Here is a 21,825-nt window from a genome sequence, read left to right as displayed (position 1 = left end):
TATCTGCTTTGATTTATTGTTAATGAACAAAATCAGTATCCACTTATTAAGGAAGTCAAAATGAATACATGTGATCCAATTTGGTAGATTTGGATTAACGGTATGTTGCTTCTTCCTACATGAATAGGGATAGAAGCCTATACCCGTAGCCTACCATCTCTTCGTGACTTTTCTACTTCAAGTCAAAATGAGCCCATTATGGTATCTACACACCAGATGCCATGTCTCTCATGTCCTTAAAGATGATGCTCCATCCAACAAGAGTTGCCCCCACCCCAGTCAACCTCCGCCCCCTCCACTAGACCATTTTCATCAGCAAACATATGATCTCTGACCCTTTTCAAGACCCTCTGTGACCCCACAGCTCCCTCCAGCCACCACCCCATTTCTCTGCCTCTTAATAATAACAGCTCCTCAGGATAGCTGCCTCTACACTATTTTATAGTTTGGGAGCCAACGGAGGTCCAGAGAGATTAAATAATTTATTTGCACAGTGATTTACCTAAACACATTTTATTTCTATTAATAATAACAATTGCAAACCTCATTTTCAAAATATTTAGCAATTAATAAGATATTAAGAGTTTTCAGGCCCTGGCCGGTTGGATCAGCGGTAGAGCGTCGGCCTAGCGTGCGGAGGACCCGGGTTCGATTCCCGGCCAGGGCACACAGGAGAAGCGCCCATTTGCTTCTCCACCCCTCCGCCGCGCTTTCCCTCTCTGTCTCTCTCTTCCCCTCCCGCAGCCAAGGCTCCATTGGAGCAAAGATGGCCCGGGCGCTGGGGATGGCTCTGTGGCCTCTGCCCCAGGCGCTAGAGTGGCTCTGGTCGCAACATGGCGACGCCCAGGATGGGCAAAGCATCGCCCCCTGGTGGGCAGAGCGTCGCCCCTGGTGGGCGTGCCGGGTGGATCCCGGTCGGGCGCATGCGGGAGTCTGTCTGACTGTCTCTCCCTATTTCCAGCTTCAGAAAAATGAAAAAAAAAAAAAAAAAGAGTTTTCATGTGCATTTTCTCATCCAATTCTTAAAATATCCTTACAACTTGGGTAGGTTGTTACATCTCCATCTTATTAATGAGAAAATTAGGGTGTAGGCTGTCTGGACAACCTGCCCTGCAAGGGGGCTGTCGGGCAGATAAGTTATTTTTTCTCACTCTTATTGTTAAAGATGGCCGCTGCTCTCACGTGATACAGCTAATTGCCCTTCTTGCTTGGGAAGGGGCTTGGTTATGCTAATGTGTGCTGAAGGAAGGGGTTGACCCAGTGAAAAGTTTTAAAAGGAGGACCTAGGAGGCCATTCTGGGAGACAGTGACCACTTTCTTGTAGGGAAGAGGAGCTCAGGCTGTAGCAGGGCAGGGAGGCCACGTGGAGGAGGCAGAATGGTGAAGGAGAAGCCAGTTTGTGCAGGAGAAGGAGATGGGGAACAGAGGTGAATAAGACTGGTGAGGTGGAAGCCTTTGATTCTAGGAAAACTCAGATGAGTCAGTGGCTTTGGGAGCCCTGAATGGAAAGGGAAGTGTTTTCCTGCTGTGTGTTTTTACTCGCTTGCTGAGTGCAAGTCTAGAATAAAGGAAAATGGACCACCAGTTTTTGGCTCCGCAGTGTCTTTACGATCTGTCTGGATTAAATGCAAACCTGTGAGTGCCAGGCAGCTGTGATGGTGGCCGTGGCTACTGGCTTTACAGGTGCCCAGCGTGGAGGCTGTGAGCGTGGATTCTGCATCGAGGCTGTCTGGGTATGAAGCCACATCCACCAGCGGCTATCTGCGTGACTCTGACAAGGAGCTCAGTCTCCTCCCGCTTAGTTTCTTGTGTGTAAAATGAGGTCACCTCGCTGGCTTGTTGAGATGTTTAAACGAGATCAAATAGAATACTTGGACCCAGTAACTGACACATGGTAAGCTCTAAGGTTGGTATTAACCTTATTAAGTGCCCAGTGGTACACAGGCACTGTACTAGTTTTGTAAACAGAAATACAGGGACTCAACCACTAGATACACTAGCCCTTGATGAACCCTCATTTTAGCTCATAACCCCGATAGTATATGATGTCACATCATTAGTATTTGAAATAAAACCAGTGAGTAAACAATATCAGAATATATTTTGCATCCTGTAGGATAATTACTTAAAAAAAACAATAAGAACTATTGAATGGATACCGGTGGTTTTCTGATTAGACGTACCTTGCGTGAGTTTCCCAGCTTCCACGTAGGGAGTAAGGAATAATGGCTGTCCCGCGTCTCCCTGGTGGGGCACGGAAACCCGGACACTTCTGTGGAGGGGGCGAAACAGCCCGTCGCCACCAGGGCAGAGCGTCAGCAGAACCAGCAAAACAGTCGCCTTCCACATGGCACCAACCATTCTCTGCAGCCTAGGACGAAAACAGCAACATTCCACAAATGAATCCAAACAATAAGGATTTCTCTAGCCTTTTTACATGTCAGATAGTAATTTAGTCACCCCCCACTAAAAAAAATTATATATAAAGGCCCTGGACTAAGCACCTTGAATAACACTGAAATAAACAGACCCAATCCCTACTCAATCTGAAATGAACAGTCAGTCTAATGCAATGCAGGACTACTACATAACTTGAGAAACAATCTGTGTTTCCAAAACTAGGAACTGGAAAGTAAATTCAAGGAAGGATTAAAGCCTCAAGCCAACAAGGACTCTGTAATTGATCACCAAGTGAGTGGCAGTGCAAGTTTATCCACCACAGGCGGGCAGAGGATGGAGAGACCACACTTCAGGTCTAGAGGACTTAAGGAAGCCTTCGCAAGGTCAGATGTGACTAAAAGGTGCGCAGAGCTCAGAAAAGCAGGAGGAATGGGGTAGGCATCCCTGCCTGGCAGGTGGATTGGCGTGAGCAAAGGCGGGACCTCAGCCGTCCATGGGTACCTCGCAAGGAAACTGAAAATAAGCGAAATGGATTTCTGGTTCCTTCTGCTCTTACAAAATTGGTGAACTTGGCATTCAAGAACCAAAAAGAAAGAAGGAAGAGAGGAAGGATTCCACAAATACCTTTAGGTCGCTGCCCCGATAGCTCCCTGATAAATAAACTCAAGGGTTAGGCTTCAAATTTTAATGACACAAAGTTTTCCAACGATCTTCAAATCTGATCTTTCCTTAGAGTATTCCTCTGGGCTGATAATACTAATGGCTTAAAATTGTATGGTGCTTTTTCCTAACTTGTAAATAAACATGTAATCTGTATTTACAATGGGCTTTCCTTTGTATTTTTTTTTTTTTTTTTTTTTTAGCTGTTTCGTCTCTTAATAACTCAACCAGGAGAGCGAGGGTCATTACCACCAGCGACAGGTGAGGTAAGGTGACTCGGAGGAGTGCCTGAGGCAGGGCAGGGAACTCAGGACGGGCGCTCAGACAGCGCAGGGCTCGGGGAAGGAGAGCCACGTGGAGACCGATGCAGGGTCCAATCTCATCTCTGTTTCTAAAATGTTGACATTTTGTTCATCATGGGTTTGGGGGGAAGGGATTCATTTTCATTCCTTTCAAATAGTATATTAAAATACTATTTCTCGGCCCTGGCTGTTTGGCTCAGTGGTAAAGCATCGGCCTGGCGTGCGGGGGACCCGGGTTCGATTCCCGGCCAGGGCACATAGGAGAAGCGCCCATTTGCTTCTCCACCGCCCCCCCTCCTTCCTCTCTGTCTCTCTCTTCCCCTCCCGCAGCCAAGGCTCCATTGGAGCAAAGATGGCCCGGGCGTTGGGGATGGCTCCTTGGCCTCTGCCCCAGGTGCTAGAGTGGCTCTGGTCGCGGCAGAGCGTCGCCCCGGAGGGGCAGAGCATCGCCCCCTGGTGGGCAGAGCATCGCCCCTGGTGGGCGTGCCGGGTGGATCCCGGTCGGGCGCATGTGGAAGTCTGTCTGACTGTCTCTCCCCGTTTCCAACTTCAGAAAAATAAAAAAAGAAAAAAAAAATACTATTTCTCTTGAGTACTGAGTTTTCTTTGGCACTGTTAACTTTTATACACAGGGCAGGTGCCTCACTGGCATCACCGGAATCCTGGCCCTGCTGAGTATTACGAGGCCTCCATCAGCGCCGGTCCATTACTCGGCCTCACTGCTGCTTAAACGTGATCCGAGTTCTTAGCTCTAACATCTGAGTAAAATCTATGAAATGAAAAAACTACGCCACTCACTCAGATTACTGGATGCAAAAAGAAATATGCAATTATGCAAATATAATGCCTGCTTTTCGGTGCTTTAAAATTCCAAACCGTTACAACATCTTAAAAACCACAAAAATGTGTAAAAAGTCTGTGAGCCACCACTCATCACAACCCAATTTGGCATACTGTGAAAACACTGGCTGTATAGCAAACTTAAAAAGCTTTTCAGCCACCTTTGCCCAATAAGATAAAAATTTACAATTATAATTGGGTTGAATATCTATATAATCCTTGTCAAGTCTTTCACGGTTAACTTAATAGAATTTCCCATATTTAATGTAAACAGGCCCAATCATCTACAGTACGCAGCTAAAAAAAAAAAAAAATGCTTTTGCCTGTTACTGACTATAATAAAGAGCAAAATGAATTCAGAAACTAAATTAGGTTCCCAAGAAGCCCCAGGGTAATGACCACTACGGCACTAATAAAATTTTTTTTTTAATTATGTGAACTTGCTTCATGATGTGTTAATAACAACTACTTTCCAGGAATGTTTGAAATCAACAATCTTACTCTAACTGGTTCGGGGCTGGCGGGGGGGGGGGGGGGGGGGGGGGGCGGGGGTCCACAATATTAAAAACATACTGGAAGAAGGTCTTCCAGTAAAAGGTTTTTTTTCCTGGGGGCAGAAACAGGAAACTAATCACGCCATCTAATTTTCTCAATCTCCCTGCTGCAAACCTCCAGCCCCCTTTAATGGAAACCATTAATATTTAAGTAACCAGGGTAGTACAGCGGTTCCTTTGTAAGCAGATGTGGACTCAAAGATGTTAAAGAAAGGTAAAACTGGTCTTATTTTAATTGACATATCTAATTCATAAAAGTAAGAGTTGGGTCAATCTAGTAAATTTCATTAAAATTTAATCAAACAACTGTTGGAGTCGCGGTTTCCCAGGTAGGTGAATTAAAGCAACATTTTTCATGTCGCCATTTTCGTGTAACAGTTAGAATTCCCAAACTGGGCTTAGCTGTCATCTCCCCCAACAAAATGAAAGCTATTATCACGAATGAAAAAGTCTTTTTTCTCAACATCCTTCTCAAATGTCTTTGCTTCTCCTAAACTAGCCTGAGCCTTTTTACTTACTGAACATTTGAGTACTTTCTAAACTAATAAATCTTGTACCAGAAACTTTGACCCATAGAAAATGAAAGAAAAAGTATTCACCATCCACTTTATCATATGTCTGTTTGAAATAAGATGAAAACATTGGCACCATTTCCAGTTCAAATATATCACCATGCAGGATTCAGACAAACTGTTCCTCTCAATAAATGTTTAGAAACAGAATAAAATCTAGGCAAATACAAAGGGATATTGGCAGAATCAAGTAAGCTAAAGGTAAAAAATATATGATTTGCTAAAACTGTCTTACTAAACCTTCCATATTATAGTCGGAAACTGTGTCTGAGGTACAATTTTTATATAAAGTTATTTATCACAATGTTTTGTAGAATAATAAAAACGGTCAATAATGAAAACAAACTAAGTTTCTGTACACTGAAAAGATGAAATTATATACAGCAATTAATATGATTAAGGATAATATATATTTTGAAAATTTTACTGAAATATTAAGTAAAGAAAAGCAGGCTATTAAATTGGATATGTAGTATTTTCTCCTTATTTAATACTTCTTTTTTTTTTTTTATTTCTGAAGCTGGAAACGGGGAGAGACAGTCAGACAGACTCCTGCATGCGCCCGACCGGGATCCACCCGGCACGCCCACCAGGGGCGATGCTCTGCCCACCAGGGGACGATGCTCTGCCCCTCCGGGGCATCGCTCTGGCGCGACCAGAGCCACTCTAGCGCCTGGGGCAGAGGCCACAGAGCCATCCCCAGCGCCCAGGCCATCTTTGCTCCAATGGAGCCTTGGCTGCGGGAGGGGAAGAGAGAGACAGAGAGGAAGGAGGGGATGGGGGTGGAGAAGCAAATGGGCGCTTCTCCTATGTGCCCTGGCCGGGAATCGAACCTGGGTCCCCCGCACGCCAGGCCGACGCTCTACCGCTGAGCCAACCAGCCAGGGCCTATTTAATACTTCTTAAGAGTTTCTAAATTTTCTACAATAATTAATCTTATCAGGAAAAAAAAGGTTTTGGTTTTGAAGACTGATAGACATGGCAAAAAGTTTTTTTAAAAAACCTGTTTTTTATTCCTTATTGTCACCGGTTATGACCTCTGGCATCTACTAGGAGCAACGTTCTGTTTGTTCTTTTACAATAGGACCCATTTCTCTAACTTTCTGAGAAGATGTGTCCCGATCCAAAAGCCCTAGGAGCTCAGAAACTGACAGTACATTTTCTCTTTGGTCGATCAGGTAGCTCTGCATAAAATGGGAGTTGTTATAATAACAGTTAATTCTTACATTTGAATTTAGTTCTGCCTGGAGTAGAGTCCGTCACAGATGGTGCATATCATGGGTACTAAGCAAACGTTTGTTGAACGGATGGATCCAAAAAGTGAATCATGCTATTTCAGAACTAGATGAGACAATACATGCTCATACGTCCCCCTTCTTTCATCTGACTGACTAGAAAACTGCAGCCAGAGGATTAAGTAAGTGATTTGCTTAAGGTTACACCACTGGTGAGCAGTAGGGCCAAGCAAGCCTCAAAGCCAGGACCGGTTTACGGCTCTAAATCCGATCCGCGCTCCACTCTTCCGTCTTTGGTTACAATCACATTCAGATATTCTGACTCTAGTAGTCTCAATAGGTAATAACAGCCTGTAATGGTCCTAGCCCCTTTCATAGACCAGTAGAGGATGTAGTAATATTAATAAATAAATAAACAAACAAAAAGAAGCATTAATAAGTAATCATTCTAAAGAAATTTGTTTCTCAGGAATAATTTGTACTAATCTAGGTTTTTCCATCACCGAATCAGTGGGCCCTGGGCAACACAGTGACTTCTCCGGGTTCCAGTCTGTGTTAGAACCAATGATTAGATTTCCAGGAAGTTTGAGAACCAGTTGTTCAACACGCACATTGTTAGAAATTGAACTATAAAAACGTATCATTAAATACAGTAAATCCACGAGTTACAAACATCTGACTTCTGTACAACTCGTACTTACAAACAGAGCACCGTAAGGACTATTGTTAATCAACTGCAGTTGGACATCAGTGAAAATGATATCATAGACTTACTCAATTCTCATGGCAAAGAACTAACCTGTGAAGACCTTATAAAACTAGAGCAGCAGATGAGAGCATTTAGAGAAGAAAACAGGGACCTAGAAACACCAGAACTGAAAACGTTTTCTACAAAAGAGTTAGCTGATGCTTTTTGTCTTATGGCAAAGTTAGAGGAGCAAGAACCTGACACAGAGAGTTTCACCAAAGTTTACCGTGCAGTCACCGAGGACCTGAGATGCTACAGGGCCGCTGAAGATGAGAAAAAGGAAAGCTTTGTACAAGCCTCCCTTGATGCCGACTTCAAGAAACTGACTCCAGCAGCAAAATCAAACCCTGACTCTCTAACACCAGTCCTACCCTCTCCTACAAGTCCGTCATCTTCTGCATCATCCAAGATTGTGTAAGGTTGTGTTTGAGAATGTTTACGTATTTATATGCACTGAAAGGTAAAAATAAATACTACGTTAAGACAAACATCTAAGTTGCATTTAATCAATTAGTAAATGTGCCTATTCCAACTTACAAATTCAATTCAACTTAAGAACAAACCTACAGAACCTATCTCATTTGTAACTTCAAAACTGCCTCTAAGTTATATTGAAAAATATGTCATAAATACTCAAAACTCATCACTTCTGAATTATTTTACTATTGTCTATGCTCCGGAGTTAGGTATTTTGGTAATTGTCTGGTGGATGGATTATATATATAACGGTTTGCTCCTGTGCATTTCTTCCCCAGTGTGTGTTCACTGACATTTGTTGACAGCTTGCAGTCAGCCATGGCGGGAATATTTACACCATGGACGTTAGCAAGTGCCACAAACCAGGGCTTCCCCGCACCCAGAGAGCCAGGTGTTGAATATACACCTGCACGTGTTAGTTTCATGTTCTTTATTTGAAAAATGAACTGGAAACTACTTTCTGTCAACTCACACTTTAATTCCAATCGAGACAACCAGCAGAAGAGACAAGAGGGAAAATCCTGCAGTTGTTCTGGGCGTGTGGAAGCAACCAGCAACATGCTTAGCCACGCGAGGCCTGGAAAGTGCGTGCAACCAGCAACATGCTTAGCCACGCAAGGCCTGGAAAGTGCGTGCAACCAGCAACATGCTTAGCCACGCGAGGCCTCCAGAAGGGAGACCAGACCCTGGAAGGTGTGTGCAATCAGCAACATGCTTAGCCACGCAAGGCCTCCAGAAGGGAGACCAGACCCTGGAAGGTGCGTGTTCTACCAGCGAAAAGGAATCCAAAGGAAAATCTCCAGAATGAGGACAAGAACCCCAAGCCAGCAGTTCAAGCAGCCCTGTGCTCTCTTCATCTCTCCTTCCAACTGCTCCATTTTACATGATAGATTATTCCAATTAAAGGATAAAAGTTGTTTATGTAATTATTGTTATAGCTCCGATTAAAACAGTTATTTGGACCTGGCCAGGTGGTGGCGCAGTGGATAGAGTGTCAGATTGGGACGCGAAGGACCTAGGTTTGAAACCCCAATGTCACCAGCTTGAGCGCACTGGCTCTTCAGTTTGAGCAAGGCTCACCAGCTTGAGCCCAAGGTCACTGGATTGAGTAAGGGGTCACTCGGTCTGCTGTAGCCCCGCCCCCCCATCAAGGCACAAATGAGAGAGCAATCAATGAACAACAAAGAATTGATGCTTCTCATCTCTCTCCCTTCTGCCTGTCCCTATCTGTTCCTCTCTGTCTGTCTCTGAAACACACACAAAAAAGCACAAAAGAACCGTTATTTGGATCTCCTTTAATTACTTAACTGGCTTTAATAGTTCCCAATAAAAACATTTCTCCAAACACACAAAAAAAGGCCAATCTGTAATTTAAGAAAAGGTATAAGAAAGTGGTTCCTTTATTGAAAAAACCTATAATAAAAAGGTATAAGAAAGTGGTTCCTCTATTTGAAAAAACCTGTAATAAAAAGGTATAAGAAAGTGGTTTCTCTATTTAAGAGACTTGCTCACCTTTCAAGACCATTCATGCACATCCACAGCATTCGAATCCTGTAATAGAGGGCTATTGTGCAACCCTGCATTAAATTCCAACTCAAATCCCAGATCTAGCTATTGCGAAAAAAAGACTTCCATGCAAACCACTGATAGAAGAAAACTTTTATTTGGAAGGATCCGCTATTCATCTTCCTTATGACATCATTTTTGTTAATACCTCAAATTGATATTTGAAGCCCTCTGTGCCCAGAGAGGACCGAGCACGTGACGCGCCAGGTCGCTGGCAGCCTTTTTGCTGAAGTGGAACCGAGACTCCAGGCCTATCTCTTCTTCCCAGGCCGCCCCTCTGGCAGCCGGTAGTGGGGCCTCATCTTGCAGATGAATGGGGCATCCCTATCTCTGCCGCCCTACCCTCGGACGCACAAGAGAGGGAGACAAATCTGAGTTACGTGGCAGGTAGAGAATGGAAAGAATCAGGAAAAGAGAAAAAAATAATATTATCTGACACAACGATAGGAAGCTTTGCCTTGAAATCTCACTCCAACCAGAAGGGAAATTTGAATAAGGGTGGAAGGAAAAAGTAGTCCTATCCCAAAACATTAACGACAGTTTTGAAATACATAGAAAGACCATCCCTCTGATCGAAAGCACCATTGTGATAACGATACCAACAATACCTGTCAATTACTGATTACTGACTGCTCCTATGAACTGGAACTGTGCCAACTGCTTTATATTTTTATTTCTAACCTTCACCATGCAGGTACTATTATTATCAGTCCATTTCACAGATGAGTAATTGATCCTCAGAGAATCTAACTTACTTGCCCGGGTTCGTATAGCTAATAAATGGTAGAACAAGGGATTCGGGCCAGTCCTTACCTGTCTCTAAAGACCATGCTCTAGCCCCCGTACCAGCATCTCCCAAAAGCTGCTATGTGAGCCAGGCTTCCTTCTCTTATTCAGGTAAGTTTGGGAATACGACATATAATATCCCTCCGAAATAAACTATTATGTTGCTGAGAAGTTCTGCTATAAAGAAGTGTGTTAAAACTTTATCCCGGTATTTCCCAAACCTACAATATTTGATTAGGAAAGCCTTTTTATTCCCACATAATATCTAAAAATGTAATTGAACACATTTTGTGACCTTTATTCATTTAACAAAATGTGTTGGAGAAACAACTAGTATAACCTAGGCTCTCTCTGCTCCAAAGGACCTCAAAAAAGTGTGTGAGTTAACAGCAGTCAGGAAACACATTTCTGGGTAAAGCCAGGCTTCAGGAAGCAGTGCAAAGGCCCTGAGGTGCAAACGAGCTCTGTTTGCTGTTGTTGATGGGCATTCAGTGAATGTAAGAGGAAGTGGCACATGATGAGTTTGGAAGGTAGTCAGGGTCAACACATGTGGAGCCTTACCTGTATTTATATGCATCAGTATTTTATTCTAATTCCAATGGGAGACCGTTGGAGGCTTTTAAGTAAGGGAGTAATTAAGTCTAATTAAAATTGTGAAATGATCACTCTGGTTGCTACTAAGAAAGTTGACTTCAGGTGAACAAAGATAAAATCAGGATACCAATTAGGAGGCTGATGTAATAACCCAGGAGAGAAGTTAGAGGCTGGGGTCAGGAGCAGCCGTGGCGGTGGAGAGTGGAGGTCAGCTACATTTTGAAAACACATCCATCAATATTTGTTAATAAACTGAACTATAATGGAAAGAAGCAAGGATGACCCCATGTTGTTTTTTTTGTTTGTTTGTTTTTGTTTTGTCTGAAGTGACTGCATGAATTGTTATGGGTTGAATAATTGTTTCCCCCCAAAATATGTGTTGAAGGCCCTCAGAGTGTGACCTTATTTGGAAAGAGTGTCTTTGCCGATGTCATTAGCTAAGTTAGAATGAAGTTATACTGGACGAGGGTGGGCCTTGAATCCAATATAACTCGTGCCCTTAAAAGAGGAGAGAAACACAGGGAGGAGAAGAATGCCAGCGAAGGCAGAGACACACAGGGAGGCAGAGATTGGAGTGATGCATCGACAAGCCAAGAAATAAGGACTGCTGGCAAACAGCAGAGGCGAGAAGAGGCCAGGAAGCATTGTCGCCTGCAGGGTTTCGGCGGAGCTCCCTGGCAGCTTGCTGACTCTGGGCTTACAGCCTAGAGAACAAAGAGACAGTACATTTCTGCTGTGACTGCTGCCCTCAGACACTCACATATGGGTAGTGGGTCCACACCAGAGCTTGGAAAGACTGAGGCAGGGCAACCTGTGTTTATTTGACTGTGACACTCTTCTTAGAAGAGCCCTAAGTCCAGAGCTTTCTGTATGGCATATCCCGGTGAGGAAACCAAATTCAACGCTGAACAGTTTCTCAAGCCCCGGGTTATCTCAAGCCCCCCGACCCCCCATCCTTCAGCCAATAAGCAGTGAAACTGGAACATAAAGCCAGGTGTAGAGGATTCCCAAGGCCCTGTACTTCCCATATATCACTGTATAAATTAATAAGATAATAACATAGGCCTCCAGGTAAGTTCTGACAAGAGCAGAATTCTAGGAGAACTGGATTTTTCTCCATATGTCGTTTGTAAAATTCACAGGTGCGGTTATCGCAAGTGATTTAAAGTCATGTTTATCTGCAAAGAAGTGAAAACCCCACACCCAGAGATTGCTTCACATTGGATTTCTGGTGTACGTCCTTCAGTTTGGAAAATAAGTGTTTGGAGCAGTGGCTGAAGCCCTGGGTCCTTTAGGCTCATGACAAAAGCAGTGTCTTCCACTGAGAAATTCTTTTTTTTTTTTTTTTTTTTTTTTTTTTTTTTTAAATTTTATTTATTCATTTTAGAGAGGAGAGAGAGGGAGGGAGAGAGACAGAGAGAGAAGAGAGAGACAGGGGGGAGGAGCTGGAAGCATCAACTCTCATATGTGCCTTGACCAGGCAAGCCCAGGGTTTCGAACCGGCGACCTCAGCATTTCCAGGTCGACGCTTTATCCACTGTGCCACCACAGGTCAGGCAACTGAGAAATTCTTTATTCTCACTGAAGTAAATGTAGCTCTATTCTTTTTAGAATCAGCCTCCTGTTGGTTATCCACTAGGACGAAATTTTTCAGAAAAAAAAATATTAGGGTATAAGGTTGAGACTGAGCAAGATGGATGAGAATATTGTATCTGAGGATGATCCTGGGAAATTTCTCAATGTCACCTTAACCATCACTCACTGAGGTGACAAGAATTCCTCCCTGATTGCAAAAGAGATATTATTGTTATTGAGAGCAATTGCCATTTAATACTCCCTCAGATTACTGTAGTACCTTCCTAGGCTATTTTCCGCATACTGTATTGTCTCATTAGCGATTCACCACCGCCCTTAAAAGGAGTTCATGTAACTCTTCAACAGAGGCCCCTGTTGGTGAAGCAATGTCCCAAGTAATGACACCCTCAGCAGTAGCAGAGCTGGGGCTAACTCCAAGTCCAAGGGGCTATCTGTTCAGTTAATAAATATATCTTTAGCTCCTACTATGTGTCAGACTCCAATTTAGGCACAGAGAACAAAAGAGGTGGAATGTTGCCTGACCAGGCAGTGGTGCAGTGCATAGAGCATCGAACTGGGATGTGGAGGACCCAGGTTCAAAACCCTGAGGTTGCCAGCTGGAGCGCGGGCTCATCTGGCTTGAGCATGGGCTTACCAGCTTGAGCGAGGGCTCGCCGGCATGAGCGTGGATCATAGACATGACGCCATGGTCGCTGGCTTGAGTAAGAGGTCACTCGCTCTGCTGTAGCCTCTTGATCAAGGCACGTATGAGAAAGCAATCAATGAACAACTAAGGAACTGTAACAGAGAATTGATGCTTCTCATCTCTCTCCCTTCCTGTCTATCTGTCCCTCTCTCTGACTCTCTCTGTCAAAAAAAAAAAAAAAAAAAGAGATGGAATGTCTGCCTTTATGAAGTTTCAGGTGTAGAGGGCAAGAGAGAACAATGAGAGCTACTGAGGAAATGAAAGCAGGGTAAAGGGTGAGTGAGGAATGGAGTCAAGCAGTGGTATTATGTTAAATTGGGTGGTCAGAGGGGTCAAGGAAGACCCCTCTGAGAAGGTGACATCTGGGCAGATCTGAAGGACATGAAAGAGTTCCATGTGACTACTTAGGAGAAGAGAGGCCGGGCTCTCTAACAGGAGGCACTGAGGGTGGAAGCCAGCATGGCGGCCGTCCAACATCCAACATGATGGAGAGAGTGATGGAGTGATGGAGAGAGCGGTATGAAGTGGGGTCAGGTATCGGATCATGCTGCCGGGAGCCAGCGCCTGCTTCAGGCTCTCTTCCTCCCAGCTCCGATGTTGCCATCCGTGGTGAGGCTGGCCTCTTGCCACCTTCTTGCTCACTCTGCCAGGGATTGGGGCGGAGGGTGGGGGACAGTAAGAGGTGGGAAAATGTATCCGCTGGATAACTCTGGGTAGACTGGGCATGTTAGTCTCAACTTCCTTTGTCCCACAGGAAGTAGCGCTTTTCCCTCCGCTGGGCCGGGTACGGGTCTGTGAATGGCTGGGAAAGTCTGCTCCACTGCAGGCTTTGGTCGGGAGAAGCCTATTTTCTCAGAAGTAAAAGCTCTAACTCCACCCAGCTTCTCTCAGTAATAAAAGTGATATTTCGCTATCCACTTGCCTAGCTCTTTGGTCATCTCAATTTCTCTAAAACTCAAGCAAGAAAGGCATTGCAATCACAGTATACTCCTTAGCTCAGCAGTGAGCGCTACCTGCATAATAAAGTCAACATCAGATGTTGATTTCACAACAATAAAAAAAAAAAATTCTGTAACCATTTGGTCAAGAGGGAGGGTAGGCGAGTTGAAACATTAGTCATGTAACAGTGCTAAATTCTCACCTTATTAGGAAGTCAGGAGAAAAATACCTCAAGTCGATAAAAAGTACGATTCAAAATCAGGAAAGAAATCAAGAAATATTTTAATCAGATTACTTAGAAATGTGGAGTTAAGTACTGTAGGAAAGAGGTGAAAGTCGGGGGAAGAGTCTTCGGAGGTAAGGGAAGCATGGAGCGTGGAAGAAAGAGGGATACAATTTTTTATTACGAGAACTGCACTATGAGTTGGATTTTCCGCCATGGAAGTGAATTATGTTAACAAAAATCAAAAGTAATGACGAATAACTCAAAAAGTGAACTTACCACCTTCTTCCCTGAACGAGTCCCTACTTCTCTATTTTGTCTTGATTGGAAACACGCTCCAGCGCTGACACTGAAGATCCCGTGTCGGTGGACTTCCCTGCCTCCCTCTCACTGCCTCTCCACGGTCACCCAGCCACCCACTGAGAGTCCCCCTCTCCTCAGTCACCGGACTGCCAGGTCCGAATCCGAGTCCTCACCATGACTTGACCAAACCGCTGCAAATCTCCAAGCAAATAGCTAACCCAGGCCTTAACTCCTCCTTAAACGATTTCCCCCACTCTCTGCATTGCTATTGTTTCTTCTATCTTCTTGGGCCATGGGTTTTAAACCTTTTTCCAACTTTGTTGCATGGCAACAGATCACTACTATATAGGCAAGACCGGAAGTGGATGAAGAGCAGGAGGAAGCTAGAGAAGTGGAGAGGACATTGCCGAGGACGTTGTAGACGTGCTGAGTCTGTATCCCCCAGTGACTAGGAGCTGCTGAGGACTTTGTAGGGGTAAAGAATACGATGGTCATGGTGTGAGGATGGATTTGAACTAAAACGATGGAAGGCAGAGAATCCATTTAGTAGGCTTTCTAATAATCCAGCATAAAGAGAAGAAGCCTAAACTAGGACAGGGTGATAGTGTGAACAGGGGAGATTGAAAATTAGAAGGTATAATTACCTGAACCTTATGAGTGATGAAATATTATACGTTGAAATAGAACAGAATCTAGGATGACTTCCAAATTTGGCTATTAGATTTTGTCATCAAGCTGATGCATTGATACATTCGTGTGTGTGTGTGTGTGTGTGTGTGTGTGTGTGTGTGTGTGTGTGTAAGAGAAAGGCAGAGAGGTAGAGACGGAGAGACAAGGGATACTAGATCCCTGAGAAAGTGAACATCAGAGGCTCCCAGCAGAACACTGACAATGTTTCTATATACCCAAGGCCACACTGCAGCTGCCGAATGACTGACAATCTTTTCTTCTAAGCAGTTACTTTCCTACCAATGTGCCCCCAGCCCCACTGTTCCACCCTCTCCTGAACAAAACCTGCTAGAGGCCATGGCTAGTAAACAGCAGCCCATCCAGTGGGTCCCCTCTTTCCTGGTTCCTCCTTTGACCCACTCAGCACAAGGCCAAACATTTCAGAGACCTCTTCCTGTGTCCCCAAGCCTTTGAGTGTCTTCCCTGCTGCAGGTGAGCTAATAACGTACTAACACTAACTTTGTGTCATTACGAGTTTATTCCTGATAGTCCTTCACTCCCTTGTAAGCTTTAACGTCCCCTTAAAAAGTGTACTGAGACCAGGTCGAGAAGTTAGAGAGACCACAAAAAAATAGAAGAGACAGTAAATCCAGAGCGTGAGGGCAGTTGAGGTCTCTCTATTCTTCTGAGACAAGCAGGAAGGCCTCTGCCACAATCCTTGCATGTACAGAACTCCCTACCACGCCATGTTAATTCTATGAACATTCCACTACTTCGAGGGAGAAAGAAAAAAATATTACTTCCAGTATGCCTGAGTCAATTGTAAATAACCAACTAGAGTCGACACAATCTTGCTGTCGGCGCCATATCTTATCCCACCCTCCCTCCAAAGTGTCACAGCAGAAGGAAAATAAGGAGAAAAGAGAAAATGATCTTAGATGTGTAAGTGAGCAGGACAATGGGGTCTTAAATGCGCAGGACAATGGGAAAAGCAGATAAATATAGAGCTCTTTTCCAGTTCACTCTAAAAGAAATCAGCAGGAAATTGAATGAGTGATCTGAAGGAGAATTACTGAAGTGATTGCTGAACTCAGACTTAGGGGTTGGAATTTCTGAGGGAGTTTGACTCTTCCTGCAGAATTCGAGAAGTTGGGTGGGAATTAGACAGGGCCAGAGGGCACACACCCCACCAATAATAACCACTTAGCAATTCTGAGCTGAATACCCAGCCAAGCCAGAGGGGCCACAAAGAACCCACATGTGCAAACAATGAACCCAATGCCAGCACACAGTAAGCATTTGGGAAGGCGATGCGTCCAATAAGACAACAGAAAAGATTCAGACACCAGCTTCAGGCGTGGCTCTGCCACATCAAACTCTGTATCTTTAGATAAAGTCCTTCTATTCTTAGTGGAATCACACCTTTTATTGTTATAGGGACAGGTACATGGGGGGAAATATATATGTATATAAACTCACACCAGGTACTACAGAAAGACAAAAGACAGACCTTGTCCTCACCTTCTAACTGAAGCCTTGGAACAGACCTTGGCCACAGGATAGATGCTAAACAAGTCTAACTTCCCTTGCCTTGTCGGCGGTGAGTTAATATAATAAGATGGGTTTCCAGAGCTGAATATTTATTTATGAATAGTATGAACCCATGTACTGACATGTTAAAGTAAAAAGGGATGGGGGGGAGGATTTGGGTTGCTAAATATCTGGATAAAGGCCTGGTGACTGTGCAACCAGAGTACGTGTCACACGTGAGGTCTGGTTTGGGAAATATGCCCACCCTCACAGTAGGTTGTTACGGTTCCCAGATTAAGTAAGTGTTGCCTTATAGGCAGGTAGACAGATTAATTAAATGACCCGGCATCCTGATATGTAGAAATGGTTTACATGGATAAAGCATTGTATTTTCTGAGTCCTAGATAAAAAATGGTATTTAACTTTCCCCTTCCCTCTCCACTCTTACTTTAACACACACACACACACACACACACAGACACACACACACACACACACCATGCCTCTTCTAGGGAGAGCAGGAAAGACTCCATCCTAGTGGTAGAAATATGCATTTAGTTTGTGACCGCTGTGGCTGCAGTAACACTGTAGATAGAGCAGTCATTAAAATCCTAACTGACAATTGAACAGCTGTAATTTTTTTTTTTTCTGTTCCAAGAACTCTATACATTCAGATTTTCCTCAAGGTCTTGGCCTTCTTTTCTCTATCTGTGCATACTCATTTAACCATGCCTTAATCCCTAATTGCTAGTCCAGAAAGTTGTTCAGTCCTGACCTTGCTGTGGGGCTCCCCACTGTCAGTGGACACATCCAGATGGGTACCCAATCAGTACACCCGCAAACCCAAAGGAGCCTTAAAACAAGACATCATCGTTCCCTTTGCACTTCCTCCTCCTCTGACTTCCCTCCTCTTATTGACACACTATCTCTGCAGGTGCTTGAGCTCTCAAACCAAGTCCTCATGTCAAATCAGGCACAAAGTCCTACCCTGCTTCCTCTTTTCAATCCCTGCAATCCGTTCTGTTCATAGTGTGACACTTATTGGCTTCAGGACGTTTGCACAGCCTCCTAACTCATCTCTTAGACTCCAGTCCCTTCCACTCCAATGTAGCCTAATGCTAATGCCAGAAAGAGCTATTTAAACACAAGATAGTCCTCCTCCTCAAATGCCTTCAATGACTCCAGACTGCAACCAAGATGAAGTTTAAACTTTCTGCCATAAAATTCAATGGTTTCCACAATGTGACTCCAGCATAACCTTCCAAACCAAAGTCACACGACCCTTAGCAAACTACATTCCAGCCGAATTAACCCCCTCCCCCATTTTTTTTTAGCAAGAGAGACAGACAGAAAGAGGGACAGTTAGGAACAGACAGAGAGGAAAAGAGAGGTATGAGAAGCATCAATTCTTCCTTGCAGAACTTTAGTTGTTCGTTGAGTGTTTTCTCATATGTGCCTTGACCAGGAGGCTACAGCCAAACCAGTCACCCCTTGCTCAAGCTAGTGACCTTGGACTCAATCAAGCCAGGGACCTTGGACTTCAAGCCAGCGACCTTTGTCTTCAAGCTAGCAGCCATGGGGTCACGTCTATGATCCCATATTCAAGCCAGTGAGCCTGCACTCAAGCTGGATGAGCCTGCACTCAAGCCAGCTATCTTGAGGTCTCGAACCTGGGTCCTCTGCTTCCCAGAACAACACTCTATCCACTGTGCCACCGCCTGATCAGGCAGCTCTTCTTCTTGCCTAACTTTACTCTGCCTTTTATGTTCTTACAGTTCAGCATAGCATCAGGAAAATAGTAGACGCTAATCAGTATTAGTGAAATTTTTAAAAAAAATTTAGGTGGGGATTGCACTATAAAGTTCTTTCAGTTTTTCTGAATGTTTGAGATTTTTTCATAGTCAAACAGTGGGAAAACGTACTTAAATAAATAAATGAATCTCTTAAGAGTTGGTTTACCTCCACGTGTGAATCCGGGGAGCGAGATGAGGACAGGTGGAATGACTCTATGTCTGAAAAAGCAAATCCTGTCTGTCTTATCTCTCCAATATCCTTGGGTCTCATCTCTAAACATTTTCTCTGTATTCTGATTCTAGTTAGTGGCTCTTTTTAAACTGCTACAGTTGTTTATCAGCACAAATGTTTATTTAGTTTAAAGCAATACAAGAAAAGCCGGAAATTTTAGAAACTGTGTAGACTTTCATATGCCAACAAAGCCAATGTGGTCTACTTTTTAAGTAAATGCAGTTTCTTGTTCAAGGCTGTACTTGCAATATCTCAGAGGAAGAGAAATCGGAACTCTCTGGTCTCTGCTCACTGTGCTTTAGGAGCATAGGGTTTAGTCAAGAAAGCCCCTGATCACTGTCCTGTGAACTGAGTCTATTATTGGGAAGAGAAATCGGAACACCCTGGTCTCTGCTCACTGTGCTTGAGGAGCATAGGGTTTAATCAAGAAAGCCCCTGATCACTGTCCTGTGAACTGAGTCTATTATTGCTGAAGCCATTGAACTTTCAAATACATCGCATAAAAGTTCAAACTGCATCCTTGATTTTAGCCTGGAAAATACAGTTCTCAGCTTTCTGTCCCACTTACCCCTCTCCCAAGTCAACAGAGATACGACCTCATTCTTCTAAACGCACCTTTCTGACTATGAGACACTTCCTCACTTACATCCTTTTAAATCTCCTTGGTTCAGTCTGTGAAAACGGCACATCATTAAACCCCGGGGAATGTTAAACTAAAATAAACACGCTCACTCTTTTAAATGAATTATACTTCCTATTAAGAATGAAGCATTACATTATTAACCTTGGGTACCGGGGTGTTAATAAAAGCCTATGTGGTGTTCTCTGAGGTGGTAACGAAGCTCTTCCTCACTCACTGTCTTAGTTCTGTGCGTTCAACACTTAGCTTTTCCTTTGACAAATTATCGTAAATGTTTCCTGAAACAAAAACAAAGTCATTAACAAAATAGCGTCATGCTGTTTGCTTCTTGTTTTTGTTTTTTCAAAGGGAGGGAACTGGTAAGCCCAGTGCTCTTCTAAACCATTTGAACCTCCTGTCAGTCAAAGCCCACCTGGCTCAGGCTATAAAGTCAGGCCAGTAGGAGCCCACTGTCAATTGCTTTATAAGCTAGATCCACATATATTGGGGGACCAACTATGCCCGTTCAAAACAGCCAACTCCTATAAAAGAAGAGTAAAACAGCTTCTAAGAACACTGGCATTATATTATAAAGGGTTTCCACTTGACTTAGACTAACCTGAGAAGAAGTTTAAAAAGCCCTATCAGCCAAAGGGGCTCGCCAACTGCATAGATTTTCATATGCCAACAAAACCAGTGCGGTCTACTTAAAAAAAAAAAAGTTCCAATTCCTATTTTGAACAACTTTCTTAAAAGTTATCTTTCAACCAACCCTAGCCAGGTGGTTCAGTGGAAAAAACATCATTCTGGCGAACAGAGGTCGCAGCTGTCTGGGCACATAGGAGAAGCAGTCGAGTGCACCAGTAAGTGGAACGAGTTGATGCTTCTCTCTCTCAAATCAATAGAAAAATGTTTTTAAAAGGTTATTTTTCAAGTTAGTGAAATTCATTTTCATTGGATCTCTTTTTTTCCCTAATATCTGTTTTTACTCATCCCATACCTAAATAAATAAAGAGTAGTTGCATTTTAAGGGTAGAGGGAGAGACAAGTGTCTTTTAAACATGGAAGCCGAGGCGTAGTGAATTCAAAGATCTTATCAAAATCACCAACTAGCAAACAGCAGAGCTGGGATTCCAACCCATAAATACACCGAAGTCCATTTTTTTCCCCGTGACCCCAAGCTGCCTTGAAAGGTACTGGGTGCTTTTCTTTCACACAGGTTTACATGCACGTCCCACTGGCTCTACGAAGTCCCCTGCTAGGTCCTAACCCATGTGGGGCAGGGAGCTGCGTCCCCCTGTCCCAAGCCCCGGTTCGCTTCTAACCCAACATCGCAGGAATAATAAAGTGCTTCCCTTCCTCCGCTCAAGCCAAGTCTTTCGTGCAGCACACTCAAAGCAGAGGCGTTTTCCGCTCCCACTTCTCCACAGCACCCCGAAATCAAAGCATCCCAAAGAGACGTGCTGTAGGAGGAAGGGGCGGTGTTCCCGCCTCGCCCGGAGAGTTGTGGGGGACCCCACCGCTTCACACTTCCCCGGAGGGGTTCCTGGAAGAGAAGGCACCTCCAGATCTGGAAGAAACCCGGGTGCGACCGCCTCAGATCGTGCCAGGAGCCTTCGGGAGTGTTCCCCAGGCTGGGCGCACCTACAGCCAAGGGCCAAGCCGCCCCAGTACCCCAACCTGGAAACTCTTAGCTGGCCAGGACCACCTGACCCCGATCTTGCTCCACCTAGCTTTTCTCCTTCTGGGTGCTGAGGGCTCCTGAGATCACCCGTCCTGCGCTCCCTGCGTTTGGGGACGTGCTGGGACCCGCCCGGGTACCCGCGCACTTACGCAAGGCAGTTGGCGCTCCTTCCCGCCTCGGTGCGCGCACACCCGAACGCACTGGTCCCCGCTGCGGCTCCCCAGCCAGGGGCAGGTCACATAGCCCTTCCCCTCGCACGTCCCAATCACAAGTGTCCTGCAGGACGCGAGCTTTATGAGGGCCCCTCTCAGCGAAGCACGTGACCCAGACCTACCGGGCAGAAGGTGGGTCCCCAGCTCCCTTCCCTGCGTCCTGGCCGCGCCCAGTTAACACTGCCCATCCTGGGAGCAGCAGACAACCCCAAGGTGGAGTTTTAAAAATGAACAGAGTAGCAGTGCACTCTCTATTTTGTTTTGTTTGTGTGTTTTGATTTTTCTCTCCTACTTTTTAAAAGTTGCTGTCTTAGAATCTCAACACTGTATTTTGAAATTATTTCTCCCCACGAGTGCTTGTTTGCAAGCTTGGGGTTTGCATAGTGGTATTTTACTCCCACTGCATGAAAAGCCTCCGTGCAGCCATGGATAGTGTGCGATTCTGATCACTAATAACTTAGACCACACTGAGGACCAACATTGAGTGTCTGATGCTTTCATTGCGTAGAAATCTTACAGCACAACCTGATGTGTGGTTTCTATAATTATCTCCATTTTTGCAGGCATGAATTTTGAGGGGGACACTATTCAAGAAGGGTACAATGT

General features: G+C 44.4%; 1 protein-coding gene across 1 annotated transcript in view; it reads right to left on the bottom strand.

Annotated features, from left to right (window-relative positions):
* The window catches only part of CPVL (carboxypeptidase vitellogenic like), a 119,665-nt gene extending 98,368 nt beyond the window's left edge, over positions 1–21,297 (bottom strand). Inside the window, exons 1-2 of the mRNA XM_066354283.1 lie at positions 21,157–21,297; positions 2,184–2,371 (exon numbers count right to left, since the gene is read on the bottom strand). Of these exons, the coding sequence (XP_066210380.1) occupies positions 2,184–2,361 (178 nt within the window). The 5' untranslated portion in view covers positions 2,362–2,371; positions 21,157–21,297. The remainder of the gene's footprint in view (positions 1–2,183; positions 2,372–21,156) is intronic.
* Between the last annotated feature and the right edge of the window lie 528 nt (positions 21,298–21,825).

Source organism: Saccopteryx leptura, chromosome 12 (assembly GCF_036850995.1).
Source record: "Saccopteryx leptura isolate mSacLep1 chromosome 12, mSacLep1_pri_phased_curated, whole genome shotgun sequence".
Lineage (NCBI taxonomy): Eukaryota > Metazoa > Chordata > Mammalia > Chiroptera > Emballonuridae > Saccopteryx > Saccopteryx leptura.
Note: the sequence above shows the minus strand (reverse complement) of the source record. Positions and strands in the feature narration are given on the sequence as shown.